The sequence below is a fragment of the Haemaphysalis longicornis genome, unplaced genomic scaffold (assembly GCF_048455015.1).
Source record: "Haemaphysalis longicornis isolate Haplotype H1 unplaced genomic scaffold, Haemaphysalis longicornis Haplotype H1 scaffold_2, whole genome shotgun sequence".
Classification (NCBI taxonomy): Eukaryota; Metazoa; Arthropoda; class Arachnida; order Ixodida; family Ixodidae; genus Haemaphysalis; species Haemaphysalis longicornis.
The window spans coordinates 117931593-117957140 of NW_027526295.1; the positions used below are offsets into that span (position 1 = coordinate 117931593).

A 25548-nucleotide genomic window follows, 5' to 3' on the forward strand; every position below is an offset into this window, starting at 1 on the left:
TCAGGGAGTCTGCGGTGAGAACGGGACTGTAAATTGAAGAGCCCCACTGTTGCTGCTGCCGCACGCAATATCCGCTGTCGAAGGGCGTTCTCAAAGATCTACGTAACGTTCTAAATCATTCGCTGCTAAAAAACATTACGGCTACCCTGTGACGCAAACTTCTTTTCTCTTCATTCTTTTTTTTCTCTTTTTTGCCTATTTCTCCTTCCCACGTGCAGGATTGCGAACTAGGGTCTACCAGGTTAACTTTCCTGCCTTCCTTCTACACCCTTCTTTCCTTCCTTCCTAGCACGGAACGGAACAGCCCTTTCATATTATATTAAACTAGTCAAAAATACCTGGATAAGAACTCAAGTATAACTACATAACTGGATGCAACTGCAGAAGTAATTTCGCATTCCGGTCACTGTCATTAGGCTTCTAAGCGAATCTCGATGTGAAGAAAACCTTAATGGTATGCTCGGTTTCGGTGGATTCCAGTTGCTTCCCGCCGATTCCTTTACAGGTTGATCCTGTGGAGGCATCCTGCCAAATGCGGATCTATACACGGCTTCAAGTAAACGTTTCTTCGTACGTTCCATCCGACGCCCACAAAAGGACAAGATCATCGTCACGAATTCTTTGTCGCGTTTCTTACAGTGAACTTGTAATAGGAACTGCACAGGCGCTGACGTCTTTAAGGCGCCCTAGTGTCACACCTGGCAATGGCGAGATATGCTAATTCTCTTGAGAATCAAATAAATTGTTTTACTGTTTGGTGGCAATGTAACGCTTCGGATTTCTATGCTTCAGTCCCGGGTTGAAACCCAATGCACGCAGGTATCTTGTTCTTTAGTTATTTCCGGGATTGTAAAAGTTGGTGGTAGTATATGTAAATTTAAATTGCTTAAATTAAATGCCACATTTTGGGCTGTTGTACCCTGAGCGTTTGCAAGAAATTGAAGTTTTTATAGCGGCTGATGGCAACTTGAAGCCACTTGTTGCAATCGGCGTGCTTTTTGAACTCGTTCGATGATGTCGTTACAACCTCTGCATTCGCAAGCTTCATTGCCGTCGAAGATTCTCTTAATTTAAAAACCCCAGCAAGGTACAGATACCGGGAGAGCAGCAGCACACATTTTTCGGAGATAATGTCAGAACTACGTTCATGTTTACTGCTCTCCCATCCATCTCATGAAGGACGTTCAGGCCTTAGGCCCGCTTGAAAGCGGTATTATGCCCCTTCATGCTACATTAGTGGTCATTTAAATCTTACAAACTCCCCTCTTTCGGCTAGTCCAAGAAAGCGTCAAGTACGCCCCTTGTCTTGGTGGGCATTATTTACACTGGAAATAGAGAAAAAAATTAACAGTGGCTTAGCTCGGCTATGCCAGGATATACGTAGCGTGAACTAAGGTTCAGCACACGTACTAGAATTGGATTAGATTTCAATCCAACACAATCCAATTATTGCCAATCCAATCCAAGTCAATTGCAATCCAAGCCAATCCAATCCAATTCAAGCCAATACGATCCGATCCGATGCGATCCAAACCAATCCAATGCTTCTCGCGCTTGCGCAGAACGGCCCTTCACGGCACACACGAAACCGCTAAACCTCGGCCAGTGTAGCTTACGCTACAAAAAAGCAAGCGTAAAATGGCCTCTATTTTATACCGTGCAGTAAACTTTCCTGCCAAAGCAAACTGTAGACAAAGCATTAAAGCACTTTAGTCTCCGACCTTTAGCCATCTTTGTACAGCCTGATTAGCATTCATTGCTGAGAGAGAGAGAGAGAGAGAGAGAGAGAGAGAAATTTAAGAAAAAAAGAAGAACAAATATTCAGGCTACCCTACTACCGCTCGTCTTCATTAAATACTAAACTCTACGCTACTGCTTTTTTGATGTACCGCACTAGAGCTCGGTGTTCCAAGAAAGACTAGGCGAAAGTCAGCCAGGTTGGGCCAATGGGATATGAAAATAAAGTCCCGGATGGATAGACGACTGGTGGAAGAAAACGAACAGGTTAGACTCAAACCTGGGTAACCCAACAGGTCTTTCTGAGTATCTTTCAGTGTTCTAGAGTCCGGTTCTATATATAAGCATCCTACTTTTGAGATCAAGGATGCACAAGCCGGACGCAACAGTGAAAAGTGGGGGTCATGTTGTCAATTATAATTCCTCTTAAAAACGTTTTTTTAAGACGTTAGTCTTTCTTGGGTTATTTGAACTTGGACATTTTTGTCTGTCTGTCTGCCTCTCGATTTAGCCACCCGGCCCAAGTTGAGGGAGATGTTGAACGAGACGTTTATATTATCATAGCCATTTCTAAATATTTAAACATCGTGCAAATATTAGTAGCGGTCAACAATGTTGAGCAAGCAACTCCGCATATCTAAGCCAAAACATCACAACATAAGTGATAATTGCCGTGTTACCGTATAAAAAATACATAAATGCTTGAATAAGGATGATATACGCCCAGAAAAATACAAAAGCGGTCGCCCGCAACACTAGCTCTCTAGGCGGCATCCAATGAAGTAAAAGGCAATAGTAACAAAAGGTTCTGGTGCGTGGACCGCTCGTGGAGTAGGTGCCTCGAATCGAGCGCGTCTCCGCAGTACAGCGACGTTGGCGTCCACGCACCTATTGCGGAGAAATGGAACGCGGTTAAGTTCAGCTAACTTGAGCAAACCTCTAGCGTGTTTTTTCAAGGGAGGAGGTAGACGGGCGAGGAAAAGCATGAGGGGTGAGCGGGAAAGAGAAGAGAGCCACTTACTTGGCCGGGGCGGCAGACGACTCTCGTCTTTCAATGACATTTCCAATAAAGTGAGCAGATACACGTTCAATTCTTTTGTCCTACCCCATTCTTCACTTGTATCTATCCTAAGCTACCCCTAAGCTACTCCAGCCCTCAACTACCGAAGAAAAAACAGTGGAGTTCCTTCAGTAGTTGTTAAAAATGAGTGTTCTAAGAAAACCAGTAGATGAAGCTGCTTTCGCACAAGACGAAAGGCTTGCTACAAGTTCAACGACCCTCCTCCACTGAGTGTTGAACACTAAATGTAGCGAAGAGCAAGCAGACCATGTACTGAGGGGCGGGTATACTCCACGATTAAAATCTCCCGGGAGTCGTCCGGCCTTGATAATAATGCAGCCCCCCTATTCTCCTATCTTTCCTCCCCTATTTCCCTTTCCCTTCTCATGCCATCCTGTTTTCCTAACCATAAAAGTTCAAGGGCACGATGTGGTGTCACACTTCAAAATAAATACACCGTACCACCACCCATATAGTTTATGCCGTTCAAGAAATGTACAATTATTAAAATATACAGAAGAGGGTCCCAAGGTCCCATGACAGGGTCCTGAAGTCCCGTGACAAACTCCCAAAGCCCCAAGGTTAACTATGGTATCCTAAGGGCTTTCAAAGCGAAGATGTTTCGGCTTCACCTGGAAGCACTTTCACATCCCATGTTGGGCATGCCGGTCCCATTAAAAGGTCTTCCATACCATGACATACACTTTTATAAGATTGGCCAACGACAATAGCATTCCTCTTTAAGACCTCGCGTCTACATCACCATGCCAACCCACAGTCTCCCCGTATTCAGCCACGGGGATTGGTCACTGGAGGTGACAGCGTCAGTCGGAGTGTGAAGGATGATTAACCAGTTCCCATTTTCACACCGCTTTCGCATTCACATCACTTAAGCAGACTTACGTTCCCCAGCAATTTTAAAGACGATAGTATTTCTTGGGATACTTAAGCGCAAAAGTTTGGTATGTCTGTCTGTCTGTCTGTCTGTCTGTCTGTCTGTCTGTCTGTCTGTCTGTCTGTCTGTCTGTCTGTCTGTCTGTCTGTCTGTCTGTCTGTGGATTGCGCTGCCCGACCAAAAGGTAAAGAAATTTTTGAAGTGGATTTTTATACAGGCAAAACTTTTCCAAACCACCAAATCTCAAAACCCTCTTCAGACTTGCCAACAGTGCTCAGCAATAAAAAAGAAAACATTTGGCATATTTGGGGAAAAACATAAATACATATCTGGTATCTGCAGCGTCGATTAAAAATATGAGGCTGATTGATTGTGTGGTAGCAACTAAAAGAATGCCCGTTCGAAAAACATTTTGACTCAAGAATACGAAGAAAGCATGTGACTACTTTGGACCTCGTGATGGCCTTACAAGCTTTACATTTACGAAACGTTCTATTAGGTAGCGCGCGACAGTGGAACGCGCGAAAACTTAAATGATTTTAGCAGACATTTTTCTCGTTTATCGTAGTAGGACCGGACCTTGGGAGGGAAAAGCGCGAGATGTGGGATTTGCCGTGGAGTGAGTAGACAGGCGCCCATTTTTTTACATGGCGGTACTACGCCTCTTCTTCCCCTTTAGCAGCGAACTCCTCTCCCACTTTTTATACCAAAAGCCATATTGCCCAGTATTTGCCCCTGTCAGCGGAAAATTCGCGAAGCCTGTTTTGTCAAGGTTGTTTCGCAAAGCTTGTTTCATGACCCTTCCCATATTTTCTTGTTTATAACTTCCTTGTTAAATGTCCCCAGTGTTCCTTTGCAAATTTAAATGGCAGAAAAAAAAACAATTTTAGACCTGAAGCTACGGTGCAGTTCTCGAGGTACACAAGCCCCATGATTCCCCTCGCGCTAAAAATACCGTGCTGCCATGCACTACGTTGTGTGTCTGAGAATCACAGATTCACGTAAACTGCAATAACCCTTGGAAATAAGAAGCGCTTGAAGGCAGTGTCAAGTAAAAACCTATGTAATTCTGAGTACTTTTTCTCCAATTGAAAAAATAAGGAAGTCAGTTTTAATTTTGATATGCGACGGTGCAAACCTGTATTGCGGCCTTTGAGATTATGTAAAGCTTAGGTAAAACTTTTTTTCTGACAAGCGGGGGGCTCGGAAAAATGTGAAATTAATTTACTTGACAAAATCCGAGCCTCGGTTACAGACAGCAACGGGTATCACAAAGTACATCTTTCCCGATAAAATAGTTTTCGTGGCATCAATATACACAGTTTTCCAAAAATCATTCAGCTGTAACGAATAAATTTTTTAATACAACGTTGTTTGCATGTTCAGTAGTAATCTCATTGGCGACAAGGTGGTTTAACAAGGAAGGCAAAGTGTGTCGAATCATTTGGTTTCCAAAGGTAGTACCATACTTGTTGAAGGTAACACAGGAACGGCAGGAAGGAATAAACTCTGTGCTCTGAAGGCATTGTGCTTGGAACAGGGCTTAATTTAGCGCCTAAGTAACAAACCTATTGTGTCCCGTACCTGATGTTTCGTGTTCAAAATGTTGCCTAATCAGTTTCCGTTCTCCAGCACACACAGAGTCATCGCTGCTCCGAGAAGTAACGAAAACCGGTACGTGAGCAGGGTCCCACACTGCGTCCTTGAAGTTCATTCGCGTGTATTGCGAGCAACGGAGGTGAAGAACAAGGACGGTGAGCACGTATGTACATGAAGAAGAGGTTTGTATCCGGCCACATCTGCCGGCGCCGTGGCTTAGTTGGTTAAAGCGCCTGTCTAGTAAACAGGAGGTCGTCAGTTCAAATTTCACCGGTGCCTAGTTTGCTTCTTTTTTTTTCTGCACGTTGTTGTTTTCAGCACTGTGTTACATTGCGCTCGAAGTTAGATTTCGCTGAATTGAAGGCATGAACGTATTAGAAGGTGCCAAATTTATCCCGGCCGAGATATTTTTTTGTCCATAAGGTGTAGAGTTACCCTGGTTTTGCATACTGTAAAGCTTTATGCTAGCAATTCGTGTGTCATTCAACATGACCTGGACTAGGTCGAATAGCTTTCTAGTGGGGCTCAAGTCGCTGCGTTCGCGGGATTGTCGTTTATGTTCAAAGTGTAGTAGTCGTAAATAGAGCAACACAAAGGTAAATACGGGTCTGGCATGGCCAGTGAGAGAGTACGCGTAGTGTTTTCGAGTGTATCAGCTGGCAGACGACGCCGGTGAAGTACTTGGGAGTGCCCCTCGAGAACTATGTAGACAGCGACCCTTATTGGCGCAGTCAAACAGTCGAATTGCGTGAAAAGGCCGAGAAATGGGAGGGTAGCGGACATTCAATATTTGCGAGGGCCTCAGTGTGCAATGTGTTTTTAATTATCAAGCTGTGGTGCGTTCTACAGGTGTTGCATTGTTCGCGGGCACATGTACAGGCCTTGCACCGAGTTTTTGCTGTGTTGATTTGGGAGTCGTCATGGGAGAGAACCAGCCGTACGAACCTGTTTCGGCGCGTGCGTCTTGGTGGCCTATCATTATCGCATCTGTTTTTGCGTCAAGTGGAAAATCGTTTTTAAAGCAAATCTTTTTACCTCTACCCCCCAAGGGTTCTTTCGCGACCGTTGGTGTCACCAGAAAACTCCAGCGAACAAATAAAAGAATTTACTGGAACTGCCGGGAATCGAACCTGGAACTAATGGACTAACAAAGGTAGAGCCCGTTATCGTACCGATTTAGCTACGAGCCCAAGCAAAGACGGGGAAGACAGGTGGTGTACTCACCAAGCACATCTACGGGTTTACCCCCTGCGTTCTCGCTGAATTCCACGTGAAAGCGTCACGCGACCACTCACGCCCGTCTAGCGGCCCTGTGCGCACCTTGCTCATGTGTTAAGAGTTACATAAATTAAATGAAGCTAATACCAATGCATGGCATCTCACTTCTAGTACGCCAGTGTGCTAAAGCCTGTGGCCTCCAGTATTCACGTAAAAAATTCCAGCTCCTTGTCGTCCGCCCGCACGCCAAATCAAGGAATACATTCAAACACTCCTTGATGGCCAGGCCATCACTCCAAGCCCCAGCATCAAGGTTCTGGGCTTACATCTCAAGGCTAACACCAAGAGTGACGGCTCCTTGCAGCGCCTCAAAAACAGCATTAATCAAATCATACACATGATCAGGCGAGTTGCCACCAAGAAGCGAGGCCTAAAGGAATCCGGTACCTTTCGATTAATTGAAGCTTTTGTCCTCTCGAGAGTCACTTACGTCCACCCCCTGTCTTCTTCTCAACAAGGAAGACATAGGGATGCTTTATATAATGATTAGAACGGAGGTCGAGCAGGCCATTCGTCTTCTCATGACTGCGTCCACACAGAGGCTGCTTAGCACGGGGCTCCACAACACGGTGGAAGAGCTGATACAAGGCCATCTTTCTAACTAGAACGTCCGACTCAGAACTGCGGTGCGTAACCGCATGCTTCACCAGATTGGCTGGGCGGCCCACAATGTCACTCTGCTTGACGTACACCCAGACTCTTGGCGACTAAAACTAAAGATGCTCCCTTTGCTTAGAAATATGTACCCCTCACATGACGAGGGTCACCGATAAGCACGGGCTCAAGCGCTAAACACCACCCTCGGTGGGGATCATACAGACGCCTCCAAACATCGAGGGCAGTAATACGCCATCATCGTGGCTACCTCCAGCCCCAACCTCCTTGCGTGTATCTCGCTTAGGACTCGAGAAATGACGGCAGCAGAAGAGGCAGCCATCACCCTGGCTCTCACTCAACCAGGGGTTCGGTGGGTTGTAACCGATTCCCAGCAAGCCTACTGGAATTACCAGTGGGGTTGGGTGTCCTGACCTGCACTGCGCGCGCTAAAAAATCACTCCCCAAATGGTTCCATTCAGCTCATCTGGACATCCCCTCACGCTTCAATGGAGGGCAACAAATACGCCCACCCAACAAGCCTGCGCTTTCAGCTCCCGTGCTATGGAGCTGCACGAGGACAGTCATCGGCTTGTAACGTTCAGGGAGATAACCCAGTATTATCGCCTTCTGAGACAGACCGTACCTTCGCCTTACCCTGACCTTTCCAGAAAACAACAAACTACCCTACGGCTCATACAATGCGGGCTCCTTCCCACAGCCTACGCGTCTTCACTTAATGCATCCGAATCGCTACGACGCTCAATGTAAATTTTGCTCAGAAGTAGGAACACTCCGCCCCGTAATCGGGGTGTGCGACTTTAGCCCTGAGCACCCTCCTCTCTTTCCGTCAACTACCCAACAAGAGGAATGGGAGATGCTGCTGTCCAGGCCCTCTCTACCTACGCAGCTTCAGCGGGTGGACAGAACACAGGCCGCGCGGACTGCATATGGGCCGCATAGAAGAAGGAATCACTCCTTAGGACTGCACTCTGGGCCGTTCAGAAATCTGAACAGAAGTATTTCTTCCTCCACCTCCTCCTTCTCTGCCGCAAATCTCGTCGCCTCCGTCCGCGGCGCCGAGACGGAAAAGTCAGAACGTCTAACACCGGGTTGGAGCTTTAATTTTATAAAAAAAGTTTCCACTCTTTTGCTACACCAATACAACTCAACCAAACACGTGCATGCATCATGCAATGATTTAACCTTACAAAGAATATCTCTTAGAAGTAATAAATCATGTGGTTAAGTGCATTTCACTTTTCTCTGGTTTTACTATTTGTAGAGCGATGTGAGTGAATTTAAGTGACGTTGCATGGGTAATCGTTATGGGTGCCGTTTACAGCTTTGCTTTCCAACCACATTCACGGGGTGGATTGGCGCAATTTTTTTTGTTTGTTCGGGATGTGAAGGACCCCTTTCTGCGCACTGTGTGTCAGGTGAAGTTGGCCAGAGCGCTTCCTGATTTTGTTGTAACCTCAGCTTCTTTTTGTTTTGGCGCAACGAAAGGCTTCTTCCGTGAGGTGGTACAAGCCAACATGTTTTTGCGTGCGCGCTTCACGCTAGAGTACTTATCTAGTGTGACGCGTAAAACATTGTATAATGACCTCGTTGATTCCGTACTTCTCGTTCCATTGTATAGATCGCTGTACCGTGTAGGGCCAGGACAGGATGTGCTTAAGCGTGTGAAACGTATGGTGATTGGCCCATGGGTTAAGACGTTTTTCTTTAAACTTCACTCGGGCATCGTTGATGTGAAAATGTGGCAGAAGGAAAAGGGAAGGTTTTGCCGGGTGGGGGGGACTGCTACCCGTGCAGAAAACCCGATAATGTTGAACAGGTGTTTTTGGACTGCTGGGACGGGGTCTTCTTTGGGGACGTGCTTCACCGGACACTCAAAAAAGATTTTCCCCTGGATGCTCACGGCATTAGGGTTTTACCAATTGTGAGTGACGAAGTACCTTACGACCTCGTGATGGTGCTGGCCCTACATGCAATTTGGAAATCCCGCATGGCCATACGCCATAGGGACGTTGTCGCTAAACGGTCAAGAGAATATTTCGGTGATTTAATGCGTATGATTATTGAAGTGTGGAGGGCTCAGCCTGAGCCTCGAGAGTGGTTGCCTGTGATGGAAACATTGACCAACCTCAACCAATTTTAATCGTTTTTCTGCTGGCAAGGTGATGACTAGCAGTTTTATCGTTGCAGTTTTTGTTTGATGTGCTTGTTTTGTACTGAAAGATTGAAATTTAAAAAAAAGACCGCAGTGGCTTAGTTGGTTAAAGCGCCTGTCTAGTAAACATGAGATCGTGAGTTCGAATCTCACCGGTGCCTAGCTTGCTTTTCTTTTTTCTGCACGTTGTTGTTTTCGGCACTGTGTTACGTTGCGCTCGAACTTAGATAGCGCTCAATCGGAGGCATGTTGGTATTAGAAAGTGCCAAATTTATCCCGGCCAAGATATTTTTTTGTTCATTAGGTGTAGAGTTACCCTGCTTTTGCGTATTGTAATGCTTCATGCCAGCTAGCAATTCGTGTGCTATTCAACATTACCACGACTAGGTCGAATAGCTTTCTAGTGGGGCTTACGTCGCTGCGTTCGTGGGATTATTGTTTATGTTCAAAGTGCAGTGCAGTAGTCATAAATAGAGCAAAAGAAATGTAAATACGGGACTACGAGTAAAGCCAAATAACTGAGAATCCTGAGTTCTCGCACTACGCTTTCTATACATAGGTGCACCGCCTCTTCGTGCTTTTATAACACGCCTGTTTTTTTCCCGCCTCACAGAATCATTTCTTCACCCATGCGACGTAATTGTTGCGTTCGCGATATTTTACTAGAATATTGTGGCCCATATTTTCCTGTTTATAACTTCTTTGTATGCTAAGGTTGATGGGAGGTAGGCCTGGGCTAAGGTTGACGGGTGTTAAGCGTGTAGCGGCGGGGCGTTAGGCCTAAATTCATATGTGATGAAGTCCCCAGCCCCCTGTACCCACAAAGAAGCACCATGATTAGAACCAGGGAAGGTGACAAGCTTCTGCCCATGCTTTCCTAATCTAATAGAACAAATTCAAAAACCTTCGATACACTGACCCAGTGAGCTACCTAGGGAGGCCAGTTATGGTCATCAGCGTTATTGATGCAGTCATGCGACGAGAAACAACCGTGACAGCGAATGCGCAACGCCCTCTAGAAGCAGAGGAAGCAGCTGTACCGATGGCCACCACGTCAAACCCACAAGACAAACACTTACCAATAGTATCCGACTAACATTGAGCCTGTCGTAGCTTTAGCAAAGGCCTACAGAATATCCAAATCGCCCATGAAATACTGACCACACTTCCACTCAGTCCACTGTGTGCAGCTCAGTAATCTGGACCCCAGGACACAGCTCCCTGGAAGGGCACTACTGAGCGCATGCGTCACGCGAGCTATGATTGGCGGGGCGGCCACCACAGGGTGACCAGTCGACAGTTCGAGCCTCTTTCTGCATAAGTTAAATATCCCCGGGCGGTCAAAATTAATCCGTAGCGCTCCAATACAGCGCGACTCGTAGCCCGGGCGTAGCTTATAGGCGTCAAACTCCCAAAATTAGACTTCCAGTAGTTAGAGCCTCAATACCTCCGACCTAAGATGACGTTCTGCAACACCAGCCTTTAAGTCGGAGCTCACATCCTCCGCAGTGCAAAACGCTACCCAAAGAGGTGACACTAGGATGGCGCCTACCGCACACAAACACATCCCCACATCTAAGCCTCCTGCACGCCTTATACCCTGCAACCTAACGTACAAATAACTGCTCTTTAGGCGGCCCGTCAAATGAGCTTGTCACTAGATTAAGAAAGTTCGTTTGAACGCAAATTCAATGACTGAAAATAAAGAGCCGTGTTGTACTGGTCTGCCCTGGAACATCCGCAAAGACTGGTGGAGAGGGCCTCAAAGAGAGCCAAAGCTGCAGGGGCACTTAAATGAAAGCGTCGCCCACTTCCGAAGACATATATTCACTTTTGGACATCAATAATGTTTTTCCTCCTCCAGCTCCATTACCACCAGGTTAACATTAAATGAGTATGCCGTTGTTTGGCATGTCATGAGGCTCAATTTGAAGGTTGCCAAAACTTGCGTCTGTAATTGGGACGTTAGGCCTATGAAGGACTTTGAACCCCTAACGTTGGGAACAAGTAACCATTATGAAAACTACTTATTATACGGTCACCTGCTGGTACCCATAACCGCTTAGATCTAGAAACCGAACGTTAAGCCCTGGGTGACGCATGCGTGGCAGTTGCGGCCATTGTGTCTGTGGAATACGTAGCCACAAATTAACACATACCTGAAGTGTAGAATTAACAAATGCTTTATAAGCTCAGTGAATGCTGAGGCATGTCTTAAAAAATACATTATTTAGCCCGTCAATTATTTACACTCAAAGCGCAACGATGTTTGATCACAAGAAATAAGCTCCCGTCATCTGCATGCTGTAGGCGAACGTTGAGGCTTGGCAGTTATACATACCCACGATGTGCTCCATATCAACGCCGCGTGTATAAACATTGCCTAACGCGTCGCCCGCTTTCCAATGAGAACGGTAGGGGTGCTTAGTTCAGCCACTCCTTCGCTATGTGGCGCGCGCCGGTGCACATTCCCCCCTTACGTCACTGCTCTCGAGTTGCGAACGCTGCGCCCACTCCTACGACGCGTGTCTGTCAGCTTGCCTGTTGAGTTTCAAGAGCCGTTTCGTTCCAGTTTTAGTCACGACGGTACGTTATTTCTGGGGCCAATGGGGATCTCGTTCAACGTGTCCCTCGCTGCTTCATGCCTGCTGCATTTTCTGAAAGATCGCTGACGAAGCTCTGTGCTTTCTTGAACGTCTTCGTATTCTCGCAGCTTTACATCGTTTGCTTCGCGATGAAGCGGTTTGTTTCCGTGGTACGAGTAGTAGTAGTAATAGCACTTTTAATAACAGGAGCAGTGGCGTAGATAAAAATATTCTTCGGGGCGTGTTATATTCCGGCGAATACAAAACGAAACAGAAAGCGCGCCTGCGCGCAAACATCATGTCATTTTGTTTTCTTATACAGTTTTCTTGTGTTATTTTTAATTATTAACATTCCTATGCAGAGTGCGAGCAGCGTGGACAAAACAAGGCTGAAATGCGGAGGAAACAGACGGGGGAATACACCACTCATAAAATGTCGGGGTCCGTGACCCAAGTTGGTAAGCGCGGAAATCTGGCATCAGCCTGCAGCAGTACCAGTGGTTTTGCGTCCGCCGTGGCGCAGGCGCTATTATCAGCGGCAGGCCAAAGACAGACAGGTATAGTAATAGATAAGAAGGCGTAGCAGCGCCGACTGGGGAACGCTAGGCAAACTGTCAACTAGTTTTCTAGAGGCGGCGCTGGCTGGCGGATATGAAAGCACGCAGGAAGGCTACGGAGCACGAAAAGGTAGGAGGGAGCAGCAGGAGAGTGGCTGTTTGGCCATTTTTCGCTCACGCGTTAGGCAATGATTATACAGGCGGCGTTGCTCATATTCTCTGTGGGCTGTTGGGCTATGCCTGACAAGGTTTAATGTATGATGCGTTCGCACAATACTCCACAGCCTTCCGTCACATTTTTGGCGACAAATGGCTCACGTGCCACTTTCCATGAAAAAAAAAATGGCTCCAATCCACGCTGTGAAGGTGATAGGACAGCAAAGCTTTAAATGACACCCACAACGATTGTCCATGCGTCGTCACTTGAATTCACACACGTGGCTCTACAACGAGTGAAACCAGAGATTCTGCCAGCCGTTACTTGGAATTAGCGGGGGCGGCGCCCCGAACGCATCAGCATCGTCGCCCACGGCCGAGCTAGAGCGGCGGACGTCGCCGCGGCCGTGGGTAGGGAGTAATAAAACGCAGGGGAACGTCTTTCGAAGGGCGAGACAGCGGAACGTATCAATCCTGATGTGCTATAGCTTGGGGCTACACAACCCCGCGACACAAGCGCTGACACCGAAACCATTCAGCATGTGAGCTTATTGATTCCCATCTCCACCGATTTGAGCTAGTTAGTTTAGTAAGTTTGATAATTGCGAGAAATCTGAGGGAACTTTTATAATCGCTATTTATGAAAACCAGTTGCTACTTTCGCCTTTTGTACTACCTCTTAAAACACAATCGAATTGGTATTCACCAGTTTAGAAAACGCAAACCAATCCTTATCGATCGTATGTTTACCGTACGACCAATTAATTCCGTGGTACAGCCCAAAACAACCGTCGCTAAAGCAGGCACTTCCGTGCGGGGAACGCTCGAAAATTCGCTGCGCGATCTACAGCGTGCTCTGTGAGTGAAGACCTCCGCCACGCCACGAAAGAGCCGTTGGCTGGTAGAGCTAGAATGCTTTGCTTTAAAACTGTCTGGTCTGTGTTGTTGCAGTCGCTGTCCCGTACAGAAATGGTCTCCGCTGAATAGAACAAATGGAAAAAAATAAAGCCTTTCCACTCAATGTGAAAACTGTCAGACGTGCAGAGCAGTGATTCGCCATAATGGGTTGTGGCGGCGTTATCCGCTCACTCTCACCACCCATCACGCTCTTCGCCGCCTTGTCTCATTCCTGACCTGAATAATTCAACGGAGGTTTGTCCAACGTATTTCAATTTTCCCGCCTTCTCAGTGCTCACGCGCCCCCTGCCTGAAAGTGCGCCAGCGGGAGTTCTATTTTTTAAATGCGAATGCATTTATTAGCCGGGGATTGTCTTGCTCCGTTGGCAGGCGTGCGCCTGCATTCCTCCAGCGCGAGCGCACGTGAGCGCGCGCACGTGCGCTCGCGCCTCGTATACATTCGGCCTCCGTCGTCGTCGTCGTCGTAAATGATTTCTTTCGCCGTCGCCGTCGTCGTCGCACGTGCGTTCGCGCCTCGTAGTTCTGCCTAAGTCGTCGTCGTCGTCGTAAATGCGAATGCATTTCTGGACGCGGCTATGGAAAGTGTGCGCGTGCACTCCAAACCCTCTGACCCCATAGTCTTGGTTGGCGACTTCAACGTTGACGTGCGCAAGAAGAGTGGCGAGTGGCTGGTCGAGTACATGCAGACCAGGCACTCTATGCATTGTCTCTCTGCCGGCTTCGACACGTGCCCCACTACCATTCACGGGAGTTGCATTGGTTGGTCTTTACGCGAAACTGTGACGCGCGTATGCTTCTCAAAGACCCTTTGACCGTGCACTTTAGCGATCACAAGGCAGTGATTGTGGCCGTCAGGTACAACGATAACACAAACAGGTGCTGATGAATAAATGATTACGTTCACAGTCTCGTCATTAATTACGCCATTACTCGCAACACACTCATCGGTGCACCCAATGCGTTCGCATTTATGCACGATTCCCTTCAGGGAGGTGCGGGGGAATTTTTTTTTGTGCTTTCCTTTCGTCCCGCACGTGCGCCGGCGTTGCAGTGCTAGATTTTTTTTCGCTTAATATCGTAAAACCAACCCAACCAGCGTTCCTATCTAAATAAACGCGGGCGCTTCCGGTTAATTACTTATATATTGCATCAAATGTACCTGCACTTTCTTCGCGCTGAACAACGGGGAGATGTATGACAAGCCTCAGCGGTTCACGAGTTTCCAATGCGCATGACTATATTAACCGCTTGGCTTTCGAAACGTCTGGGTTACGCCGCGTGACAGCCGCTACGGCGGAACGCCATGCGGCGCTACTTCGGTCCAGCGAGCGAGCTACGACGACAAGGCGAGCCCCTAAAGGGCTCTGCACTTAAAAACGCAGCTGGTTTGCGTTGCCACCATGTGCCCACGCACGTTGCCAACGGCATATCAAAAGTTAGCCAGTGCTAGCCGTATATTAAGTGAACGTGATGGCATGTAAGTCGGAGTAGAACAGGTGCCCCCTACCAGCGCACGACTCTAACTGTTGGTATGCTGTAGTGTTAAATGTCCCCAGTGTTCCTCTTCAAATTTGAACGGCAGAAAGAAAACAATTTTAGATCTGAAGCTATGGTTCAGTTCTCAAGGTACAAGCCCCATAATTTCCCTCGCGCTAAAAATACCGTGCTGCCATGCACTACGTTGTGTGTCTGAAATTCACAGATTCACGTAAACCGCAAACCCCCTTGGAAATAAGAAGCGCTTGAAGACTGGGTCAAATAAAAACCTATGTATCTGAGTACTTTTTCTTGAATTGCAAAAATAAGGAAGTCGGTTTTAATTTTGATATGCGACTGTGCAAACCCCTATTGCGGCCTTTGAGATTAGGTAAAACTTAGGTAAAACTTCATTTCCGACAAGCGGGGCGCTCGTAAAAAAGTGAAATTAATTCACTTGACAAAGTCCGAGCCCCGGTTACAGACAGCAACGGGAAACACAAAGTACATCTTTACGGAGAAAATAGTTTTTGTGGCATCATTATACACAGTTTCTCAGAAATCATTCTGCTGCAACGAAGAAATTTTCTAATACAACGCTGTTTGCATGCTCAGTAGCCATCTCATTGGCGACAAGGTGGTTTAACAAGAAAGGCAAAGTGTGTCGAATCATTTCGTTTCCAAAGGTAGTACCAGACTTGTTGAACGTAACACAGGAACGGAATGGAGGTGTAAAAATCTGTGCTCTGAGGGCCTTTGCCTCGAACAAGGCTTAATTTTGCGCCGCAGTATCAAACCTATTGTGTCGCGTACCTGATGTTTCGTGTTTAAAATGTCTCCTAATCAATTTCCGTTCTCGAGCACGCACAGAGCCATCGCTGCTCCGAGAAGTAACGAAAACCGCTACGTGAGCAGGGTCCCAGACTGCGTCCTTGAAGGTCACTCGCATGTATTACGAGCAACAGAGGCAAATAACAAGGACGGTGAGCACGCGTGTACATAAAGAAGAGACTTATATCCGAACACACCTGCAGGCGCCGTGGCTTTGTTGGTTAAAGCTCCTGTCTAGTAAACAGGAGATCGTGAGTTCGAATCTCACCGGAGCCTAGCCTTTTCTTTTCTTCTGCACGTTGTGGTTCTGAGCACTGTCTTACATTAGATTGCGCTCAATTGGAGGCGAGTGGGTATTAGAATGTGCCAAATTCGTCCTGGCTGAGGTACTTTTTGCCCATAATGTTACCGTGCTTTTACGTACTGTAATTCTTTATGCTAGCAATTCGTGTGCTATTCAACATGACCAGGACTAGGTCGAATAGCTTTCTAGTGGGGCTTAAGTCGCTGCGTTCGCAGGATTGTTGTTTATGTTCAAAGTGTACTAGTCGTGACTAGAGCAAAACAAATGTAAATACGGGTCTACGAGTAAAGCCAACTAACTGAGAATCCTGAGTTCTTGCACTACGCTTTCTATACATAGGTGCAGCGCCTCTTCGTGTTTTTATTATAAGCCTATTTTTTTCACGCCTCACGGAACCATTAAGTCACCCATGCGACGTAATTGTTGTGTTCACTATATATTACTGAAATGTTGTGACGTACTTTGTGACACCTAAATTGCTGCAATTGAGACTGTGCTACTATTGCTACAATTGATACCGAGAGATTTAAAGGCTTCCTACTCCGCCCACACCCTGAACTCACTTTCACGGGTAATTGGTTCCTGGACACTGTAGCACTGCCTGAAGTTAAGCCGCTGATAGTAGACTGTAGCTGTCATCCTTCGAGGCAGCATAAACGTAAACGAGGTCGAGTAGCAAACTTTATTTAAACGTGAAACTGCCGCCTTAATGGAAGCAACAGCGGCACAAAGAATTCGTAACCGATAACTGGTTATTAAAACCTAAAGAAACTCGCCCTACGAAAAGTTATGCCAGATTAGTGTAGATAGCCATAAGAGACCTGGAATTGGGAACACTCAAACATACTTGAACCCTTGATCTTTTTTGTAAACCTCTGCCATATCGTTCCATGGTAAGCAATTTTAGCCACCAAGGCGATGTAGACTTCATCAAAACGCATGCCATACCGCTAGAAACGTCATTCTGCCTCATGATCGGTCGAAAACAGGATGGGCATCGTGAGGCTTTTGAAAAACCTAAATACCAAGATTTATTCTTTCATCTATGGCCCTATATACCAACATTCGTAGTTAAACCTAATATTACACATGTTATTACAGGTCGTATTTTACATCTGATCTAACTTTTGTCATCCCGCTCTTCGCTTCTTTTCAGATTTGCACTATAAAACCTTGAACCATGATCATCATCATAAGGTCGAGCTTCCGTTATTTCGGAGAACAGCTAGACCATCGAATGGCTCTAACATGTTTCATTTTGAACCCGTCGCAGAAAGTGCAACACTCAAAACGTTTTACTTTTTTATTACGCCTTAAGTTTATTTATTGTCCAAATTATGGGAATGCTTCCGATCTTTGTCTCTAACTGATAGTTATGATGGAACCACCAAGTCTTTTATGTACGGTGCACTCCCCTAGCAGTACTCGCACATCTCCTTGAAAAATAACTACAATGCTCTTTACTATTCTCTTTAAAATACAATGCTACAAAAGGACTAAAGGGGTCGAGCACGTAACAAAATATTAGGTGAAAATTTCTTTAGATCAGCTTTACTGCTGGGAGGCCTCACAAAGAATTTTGTCTTGTTATCCCGAGTCTGGAACAGTCTTAGAGTACTTTGTAGGGCATCGGAAGGCTTCCCACAGGGAGTCAATGAGGCTTCGGTCGCAAAATAGGTCGTAGGCCGTAAGCGCCAGTGTTTTGCCAACGTCGAGGGCGATGTCTTGGGCCTCTTTCGTGCCTGCAGCGCGGCAGAACTCCGCCGTGTGGTTCACCAAGGCCGAGTCAATGCGGTAGAATGGGTGTATGGTAGGAACTTCGTGTGACACGTTGGCGGCATCTGATGTTCCACCGGTAGTCCTCGGAACCGCCTCCTCCTCATCCGAAAAAGTAAACCCTGCAGGAGAGATTAAGGCGGGGAAAAAATAAACTGTTTAATATTAACCTTACTTTATTAACGTCAGGCCGAAGAAACTAGCGCGCGCCTAAAATGATCATCCCCCAATATACAGCGCACATTTTGGGAAACGGCATGGAAACGACCGTACATTACGCTTAGCAGCTTTTTGACGTAAGATTTTCCTATTTGCGTCGCTTTCCATTACGGGCCATATGATTAGATTAGCACGGGGCAAGTAACTGGCGAAAGTGACGCCAATAACGCTTTTGCAAGTGGCTGCATTCGGGTATTAGGAGTAGTATTCGGGTAAATGAAAAAAACGGACTATAGCCGGAGCTAAGGTTCAGCTAGTTATTATTCTTAGCTTTCCTGGTTGTCTATGGTTAGCTGATTATCATGCTTACTGCTGCTTCAATGACACACACGGTATGCGCATTATGTGACACATGTATATTGATCAAGCGGCTCCGGCGCCGCGTCACCAATCGCCCAAGAGCTAAGCTGATTCCTCAGGCTCACGCCAGTGCTGCTGCGACGCACGAGCCATCGGTTCCACACCCGGCCACCCCTCGCACGATCATCAAGTGGACCGTGCCGCCACGTGCGGAACGGAGGTCGGCGAAGACGCTGGGCGCGCGGGGTGTGTGAGAGACGCCGGGCAGCAAGCAACGTTCTGTGGGCCGTGTGACGGCACTCCTCCTCGCGCATGTGCAGCACAGCTCTCCAGGAGCCACGGGAAACTGCTCAACCTCGGTCAGCGTAGCTCACGCTACAAACGCAGACGCGAAGGCCGCATATGGCTTGCTAAATACATTCAAGCGTACGCCGCGTCCATCATATGAGGGGAAGAACGCTCGTGGCGACAGTTAAATACTTATTGCCTCTCAGTAGGCCGCCACTTTCTCTAACGCTAGGTACTTAAACTTCGTCACGTAGAAATAAGCGAAGAGAACAAGACGGTTTTTCAACGCGACAGGGATTCTTAAGTGCCCATCTGCAAATTTCCGCGTTTCTGGCGGTGGCCCCTGCAGTTCCCAGATGCGAATGACCTCAGCGTCTTTACTCGATGGGCGATTAATAATGCGGAATAATGGCGGGGGCAAATGCCACGTCCCAAATGGCGTGTCGTGCAGAGGCAGCTGTGCAAACACAGCGTAACTGCAGCCTACTCCCCAGCTGACTCGCAACTCAGCTAGACGTCCCCCTCTCCACACGCATTCTCGGGCTCAGCTTTATCTGCCCCTCTCCTCTAACGCTCACTCGTTCCCTATTCCTCTGTCACTGTCGGCGTCCTGGTCGACGGGGCAAATGTTTGCCGACATCCACATTTATTGCTGACGCAATGATAAAAATGCCATCAGCTTCATATTTACATTACTGTCCATTACAAATTGGAGGGCAAGGGCTTGTGACTTCACTGAGCAAGGGCTCGCCTCACGCTGGATAAACCTCACGCCGTCCACAACAGCCTCTTATGTTACAATTCTCCATGTTGTATGCTGCCGTTTCACGCACGTGGCTTCACTGCAGCCGACTTCGTAACATTAGCTTGAAAGCAATTTAATGAACTCTGAAGAAATATAGGAGCGGTCGTTTAACAGTGTATTTTGCCTGCCACGTGTTATCGGTTTTGTGTAAGGCCGACTTCAGTTGCATCAACTTTCTCTTTGGCACTCATACTATCTTGACTTGAAATACAGTTTGAGATGTGGGTATACGACCGCTCCTCGGCATTTAAAAAACCAGTAGGGCAATTTTCAAGAACACTTCCATGCGAACAAGCATGACGGCGCGCACCTTAACCCTGTTCAACCACCAATCTTTGGTGAGACAGCAATTTGACCCCATCAAGTTTCCATGCAGTTAATGCGGGCACATCTATGGGATACAAATAGGCACATTGATTTTTTCTCCAAATGTTTCGAGCTAGTAGGACACATTCCGTATTTCATTCCGAATTCTTTTGGACACTGTAAACGTCAGTAGTAGGTGTCAGACAGAAAATTGGAACGCATAAGCGCCTCGTTAAACATTCCACCTGCAGCACGGGCCAGTTAAAAAAATTAAACCGTTCCACTCATTTTGAAAGCTGTCGGAAGTGCAGAGGAGTGGTTCGCCATAATGGGCTGTACCGCCGTTGTCCGCTTACAGCTACCACACCATGCAATTCAAATTTCCCGCCTTCGCAGTGCTCGCGCGCCCCCTGCCTTAAACTTCACCAGCGGGAGTTCTGTTCTCTTTGTGCTTTTCTCCCCGCAGGTGCCGGCGTTTCACTGCCACATTTTGCGTTTACTATCGTAAAAACCAACCCAATAGGCGTCTTTAACTACTCAAGGAACGCGGGCGCTGCCGGTTAATTACGTATATTTTTCCTCAAATGTACCTATAGTTTTCTTTGCGCTAAACAACGGGAAAATGTATGAAGAGCGCCAGCGTTTCACGAGTTTCCAACGCTTATCAATATACAAACCACTTGGCATTCGAAGCCTCTGGGGTACGCCGCGAACAACAGCGTTACCCCGGGACGCCGCCTTGGTGCTTTATATACTTGGATCGAGCGAGCGAGCTAGGACGACAAGGCGAGTGCCTAAAAAGTTCTGCACTTAGAAATGGCGTTGCACGCACCCCGTTTCACGTACCGTACTCTTTGGCGTAGCGCAAGAAGAGCTTGAGCAGAGGTTCATTGAACTTCATGCTCTTGCAAGGGGCCACGATTTCAGTCACAGTGACCTCACATCCCGAGGCCGTAGCCGCCGCTTTCATGCAGGACTCGAAGTCCCTCCGCAAGCGCACCAGCTGCTCCACGCTGGGCGCACGAACGTTGAACACCAAACGGCTTCGTTGAACATCAATGTCATTTTTCGCCTCGGACGTAAGTATGACACCTGCACAGAGTCCGCAGTACAGCATATATATGTATAACTCGTTGGGAGTTCTGGTATGATGGTGATGGTTGATGTTTAATGCCACAAGGCCAGGTGGGGCAAAGACCTCAGAAAGTTATTTGATGAAAGTAGTGCAAACGTAAATACTAAATACTAGTAAAACCAAATGTGAAATGAAACAAAAGGCATGAAGACGGCTTGTAAAGTGGGCCAGGATGATTGTGGAAGATTTATAGGAAGCTGTAAAAATTTCCTTTTCGTTAAAACCTAAACACACGTTAAATATAAACATTGGGTTGCCAGCTAAAAAGTATGATGGATGCGGCGGGACCTGTCGTCTGTTCAGATGAGGGAAATGTTTGTGTCTTGTGTCAAATATAGCATGAAAGTACGATGTAAACTGCCTATAGCCCTCCCCATAACTGCACACAGCGGTCTTCGATTTGCGGCCTCATTGCCAGCGATCCAAGAGTGTCCTGGAACCCAGTATAGAGTTATTTCCCGATTTACGTCATACGCCGACATAATATTCTTGCAAACAAGATTTAAGTTACGGATCCTTGAAGTCTCTCCGGATGACAATGAATGTACCACACTGCGGTAATATGTGCAAATGGTAGACTTTTGAATGCAATTTTGAACAACGTGATGCACAACAAGAAGTATGTCGTATGCCTACGCTGTGAATATCTTGGTGTTTACATGTATGGTTCTACTTGCATAAAAGTAGGGACCTTGCGCACCATAAGACACAGTGGATGCAGTTTTGGACGCTTCACTGTAAAATTCTAACACAGAGATATTTTGCCTGCAAACAAAAAGTGCTGCAGGAACAAAACCCTTGGAACTCGATTTTTTTTAATATTCAGAAAAAACAAGTCACGCTACACAAAGCCGATCTGCTATGGCGGTAAAAGTTCGGTCAAGGAGGTTTTCCAGGGTTCCAAAAGGGAGACAGCCACTTCCGGTGCATTTTTCCTCACTCTGGGAGGGAAAAGAAAGACCCCACATGGGATATTTAAAGGGTCCCTGAAAGGCATTTTGAGCACACTAAATTAAGTAGCGTAATCGTTAGACTGGGTCGTCAAGGTCATCTGGGCCAAGTATTACTCTTTTACGCGCAGCGGAAAGCTCACACTTTTGTTGCAAAGTTTGTCGCTTTTTTCTCACCCTTTCCTTCGTTTTTTTGGACGCCGCCATCTTCACATGTCTACATCATCGATTCCCAGATGTTCGTCATGAGCTAGACATCCTGCTATTGGGCGGCTTTTTCACGCACTTCCGGCAAAGAGATGAGTCATCTGCTCAGCGTCGACTCGCCGGCTGATCTGCCAGCGTAGTGCCGGAGTGCTTGGACATTTTACGACAAACGAAACAAGTGTAAACAAACGCTTAACCGTTCGTATTGAATGCAACACGGCCATAACACGACATGGATATTCTCTTACCGGAGTACGTTCCATAAAGAAAGCGTTGAAGCCCCGTGGCACTTCTTTCGTGCAATCGCAGAGAACGCCCTGAGCCGAATTCCCGGGTTTCACGGATACATTTTTTTCCACTTCAAAACAATCCAGAGATGCGTTTACAACGAACACAACGTCACAACATGCGTTGCAAGTCTGAACCGCGATTGACAGACGATGGGTTGCCTCCTCCTGCCCGTCGTAAATTCGGCACTCACCTCGCGCGCGGTTTGCGGGGACGAACAGCAAGTCGCACAAGCTGGCGCGCAAGCCGAGCTGGCGCGCAAGCCGAGATGGCTTTTAGCCACGCACACTGCACATACCCCATGCGAGGTTGAGTCGTACGTCGCTCGAGAAAGATAATCCACACCATGGGAAGCACTATCCACCCGCAGAAGCACAACGTCGCATTTCATCGCGAAACAAAGGCGTCCACAACACACACACCATCGCCTCCTGTAATGCCAAACGCATCTCACACTTCGTAATGAGAGTGAGTGGTACGTCTGCAGTGCCCACATGTCGCGAGGTGGGGCCCCGAGCTGAACCGGGATCACGCAACCGTAACTGACCTCTGGGGCGGTTTGTGCCTTGTTGCCAAGGCAACCGATGTTTGAGATCGTCAAAGAAAGGCGCTCGCTCCAGCGCTAGAAAGCTCAGAGCCGCGCCGGAGCATGTTTTGCCAACGTTGCCGCTCTCCACCACGCGTCGCCCCAAGCTGAACTGGTCACATGATTGAAGCGTTTTGTGCACGGGTTCTGTATCGGTTTAAAATGTCTTTTTCACATGGCGCCGGCAGGAATTACCACCACCGCAAAATAAGACCCGGCACCAGCGGGGCCACATCTGATACGGCGCTTTTTGGATAAACAGTGCGCGGTGCATGAAAGGGACCGAGCGCAAGATCCTCCCCAGCGGCTGCGAGTTCGCCGCCAATTAAAAGTCACGTGCTGCACTGCAGCAACGCACACCGCGAAAGGGCAAGGCCAGGCCACCGCACACATGCGGCCAGATTTTTCGTTCTCTTATCCATCCTTGAGTGGATTGCGGAATTCATGGTGTCAACAAAACTTGCCCGTAGCAGACGGCAGTCGGAGGAGCGTAATGCGGAAGTACGTCACCGCTGACTAGCGCAGCATCATGGGAGGGAGTGCTGGCGCGCCGTCAACAGTTGAAAAGAGGAGGAAACGCGGCGCGGCGATAATGCGCGGTTTTTGATTTACGATTTCTCAGCTAATACTCATCGCTTTAACAAAATTCTTGCGGGAGGAGATTGCTAATACATTGTCTTATTTGGTTACATGTACATCCATGCATCGGCGGAAGGTCTTTCAGGACCCCTTTAAAAAGCTGAGGATCTATCGGTAATGGTCACATGCGTGATTTCTGAGGCATGAAGTCAAGCATAATTTCTGAGGCAGAAAGCGGATTCATGTGCACCCGCTGGTCATGGAGGGAATATTTATCGCGCTTGACGTAAAGGCTCTATACGAAGAAACATTGGGAGAAACATTGTCGGCGTCGCCCCATTTCTTGCGAAGCCGGTCCTGTGCGGAGCGCGAACAGTCAAGGCTGGGCGTCAGTTTCTCTATCCAGCAATCTTTCCAGCAAAGAGAACAGCCAGCTGCTAATAACCGACAACAGCGGGAATGCAAGACAAAAACAAATACCAGGCTTTCGGGGGCTGTCGGTTTAGGCAGAACGCATTACGATTCCCAGTAATCTTATGTAAGGAGATAGTAAAACAGGTTTTGCTACCTTGCCGAACGCTGGAAAGTACTGTATCACATAACTTTACGGTGTCACGGGACGGGGCCGACATGCACAATGGGGCGCAAGAAATGTAGGTTGAGTTCCAAATAACTTGGTGTGTTTATATCCGCCTGGTGGATTTATACCAGCCTTATAACCAATATGGAGGATTGTTGAGCAAAACGTTAGCGATTCAGCCTGCTACCGATAATTGTGATCGGTTCAAGCTCGGCGGCTCTGCTTGTGTTCAGGCCACGGCGCCATAACCAATTCATCCACAATTCAATTGTGGTTTCAAGCTCGTCTGATATTTATAGGTGACCACATCAAAGAGACTTAAAAATGACACACATTTTTAAATACTGCTTTTCGGTCATAAACATTCAGTAGAGAGTGTAAAATGTCAGTAGGAAGAGGCTTTTTTTCATCATTTCTGTAGGTGCGCCGCCATAACACGTTTCCGCACGCACACACACACGCACGGACACGTGAACACACACGTGCGGGCATGCACGCACGCGCGTACACAAACGCGCGCGCACGCAGTCCCTAAGCTGAGCTCAGGAGCCAGGGGGCGCCACTCAAACCTTTCACCGCCAATAGCGTCACCTTAAATACACAAGGAGCCCATGCGAGGAATCCTGGTATGTACGCACGTTCTATTTGTAAAACTGATTTTTCAGAAACACCCACTATTTTCTGATTTCACAAGTGAAACCTCAAACCATTACTACGAAAGGCGTTCATCACTGCCCCGGTAGGAAACGTTATTAAGCTGCAGCAGAACTCAGTTTAACCTGCCGCATGCAGAATTTGCCTGGGAGCTCACTGCAGTTCCCTGAAATTATCAGGTTAGAGAGGAGGAAAAAGACAGAACTAGGAGAGGCAGGAGGAGGGAGAAAACCCGTTGCATATGTCCTAGCTTAAGAGCAGCTGGGTTACCTCGAGGGTAGCGCGCCGTTATTTGGACGTGGTCCAAATAACCCGTGCTTTCCCTTCCGAGTGACCCTGTTGAATCAACCCTCGGTGGTTCCGCAGATTCGAGATGATCAGCGAACCTTTCCGCTGCTGATGAGAAGGTGAGGACAATACTGCTTGGGCAGGAGAATACAATAAGAGAAGGAGAGGCTAGAGTGTTGCAATAAAGGCTATTTTGGGCAGTGTCGTCGGGGGAGATGTGGGATAGGACAGTTGAGTTGCATTATGTGTTTTTAAGTGAACTAAACGCACCTTAAGAATCAGAACCATTGTGAGGCAGTCCCATCATTACAAGTAATATGCCCAAGAAATGTGAGATTAGCTACATGCGGATAATGTCTTGTTGGCGTCTCTAATGTTTTACAGCAGCTTCTTCCACCACCACTAAGCCGCCCCTCTTTTT

At 47.3% G+C, this 25548-nt stretch overlaps 1 protein-coding gene and 2 non-coding genes across 4 annotated transcripts in view; 2 read left to right on the plus strand and 1 right to left on the minus strand.

The window, feature by feature from the left end:
• Positions 1-5496: 5496 nt before the first annotated feature.
• Trnat-agu (transfer RNA threonine (anticodon AGU)) lies at positions 5497-5570 on the plus strand. Its single transcript has one exon. It is a non-coding gene; the product is annotated as a tRNA-Thr (tRNA).
• Positions 5571-16064: 10494 nt separating this feature from the next.
• On the plus strand, positions 16065-16138 carry Trnat-agu (transfer RNA threonine (anticodon AGU)). Its single transcript has one exon. It is a non-coding gene; the product is annotated as a tRNA-Thr (tRNA).
• Positions 16139-16994: 856 nt separating this feature from the next.
• LOC144169140 (xaa-Arg dipeptidase-like) overlaps positions 16995-25548 on the minus strand; it is a 34952-nt gene continuing 26398 nt past the window's right edge. For both annotated transcript variants that reach the window (XM_077698168.1, XM_077698167.1), the window contains exons 6-7: positions 20707-20952; positions 16995-18064 (exon numbers count right to left, since the gene is read on the minus strand). In XM_077698168.1, the coding sequence (XP_077554294.1) occupies positions 17754-18064; positions 20707-20952 (557 nt within the window). In that variant the 3' untranslated portion in view covers positions 16995-17753. The remainder of the gene's footprint in view (positions 18065-20706; positions 20953-25548) is intronic.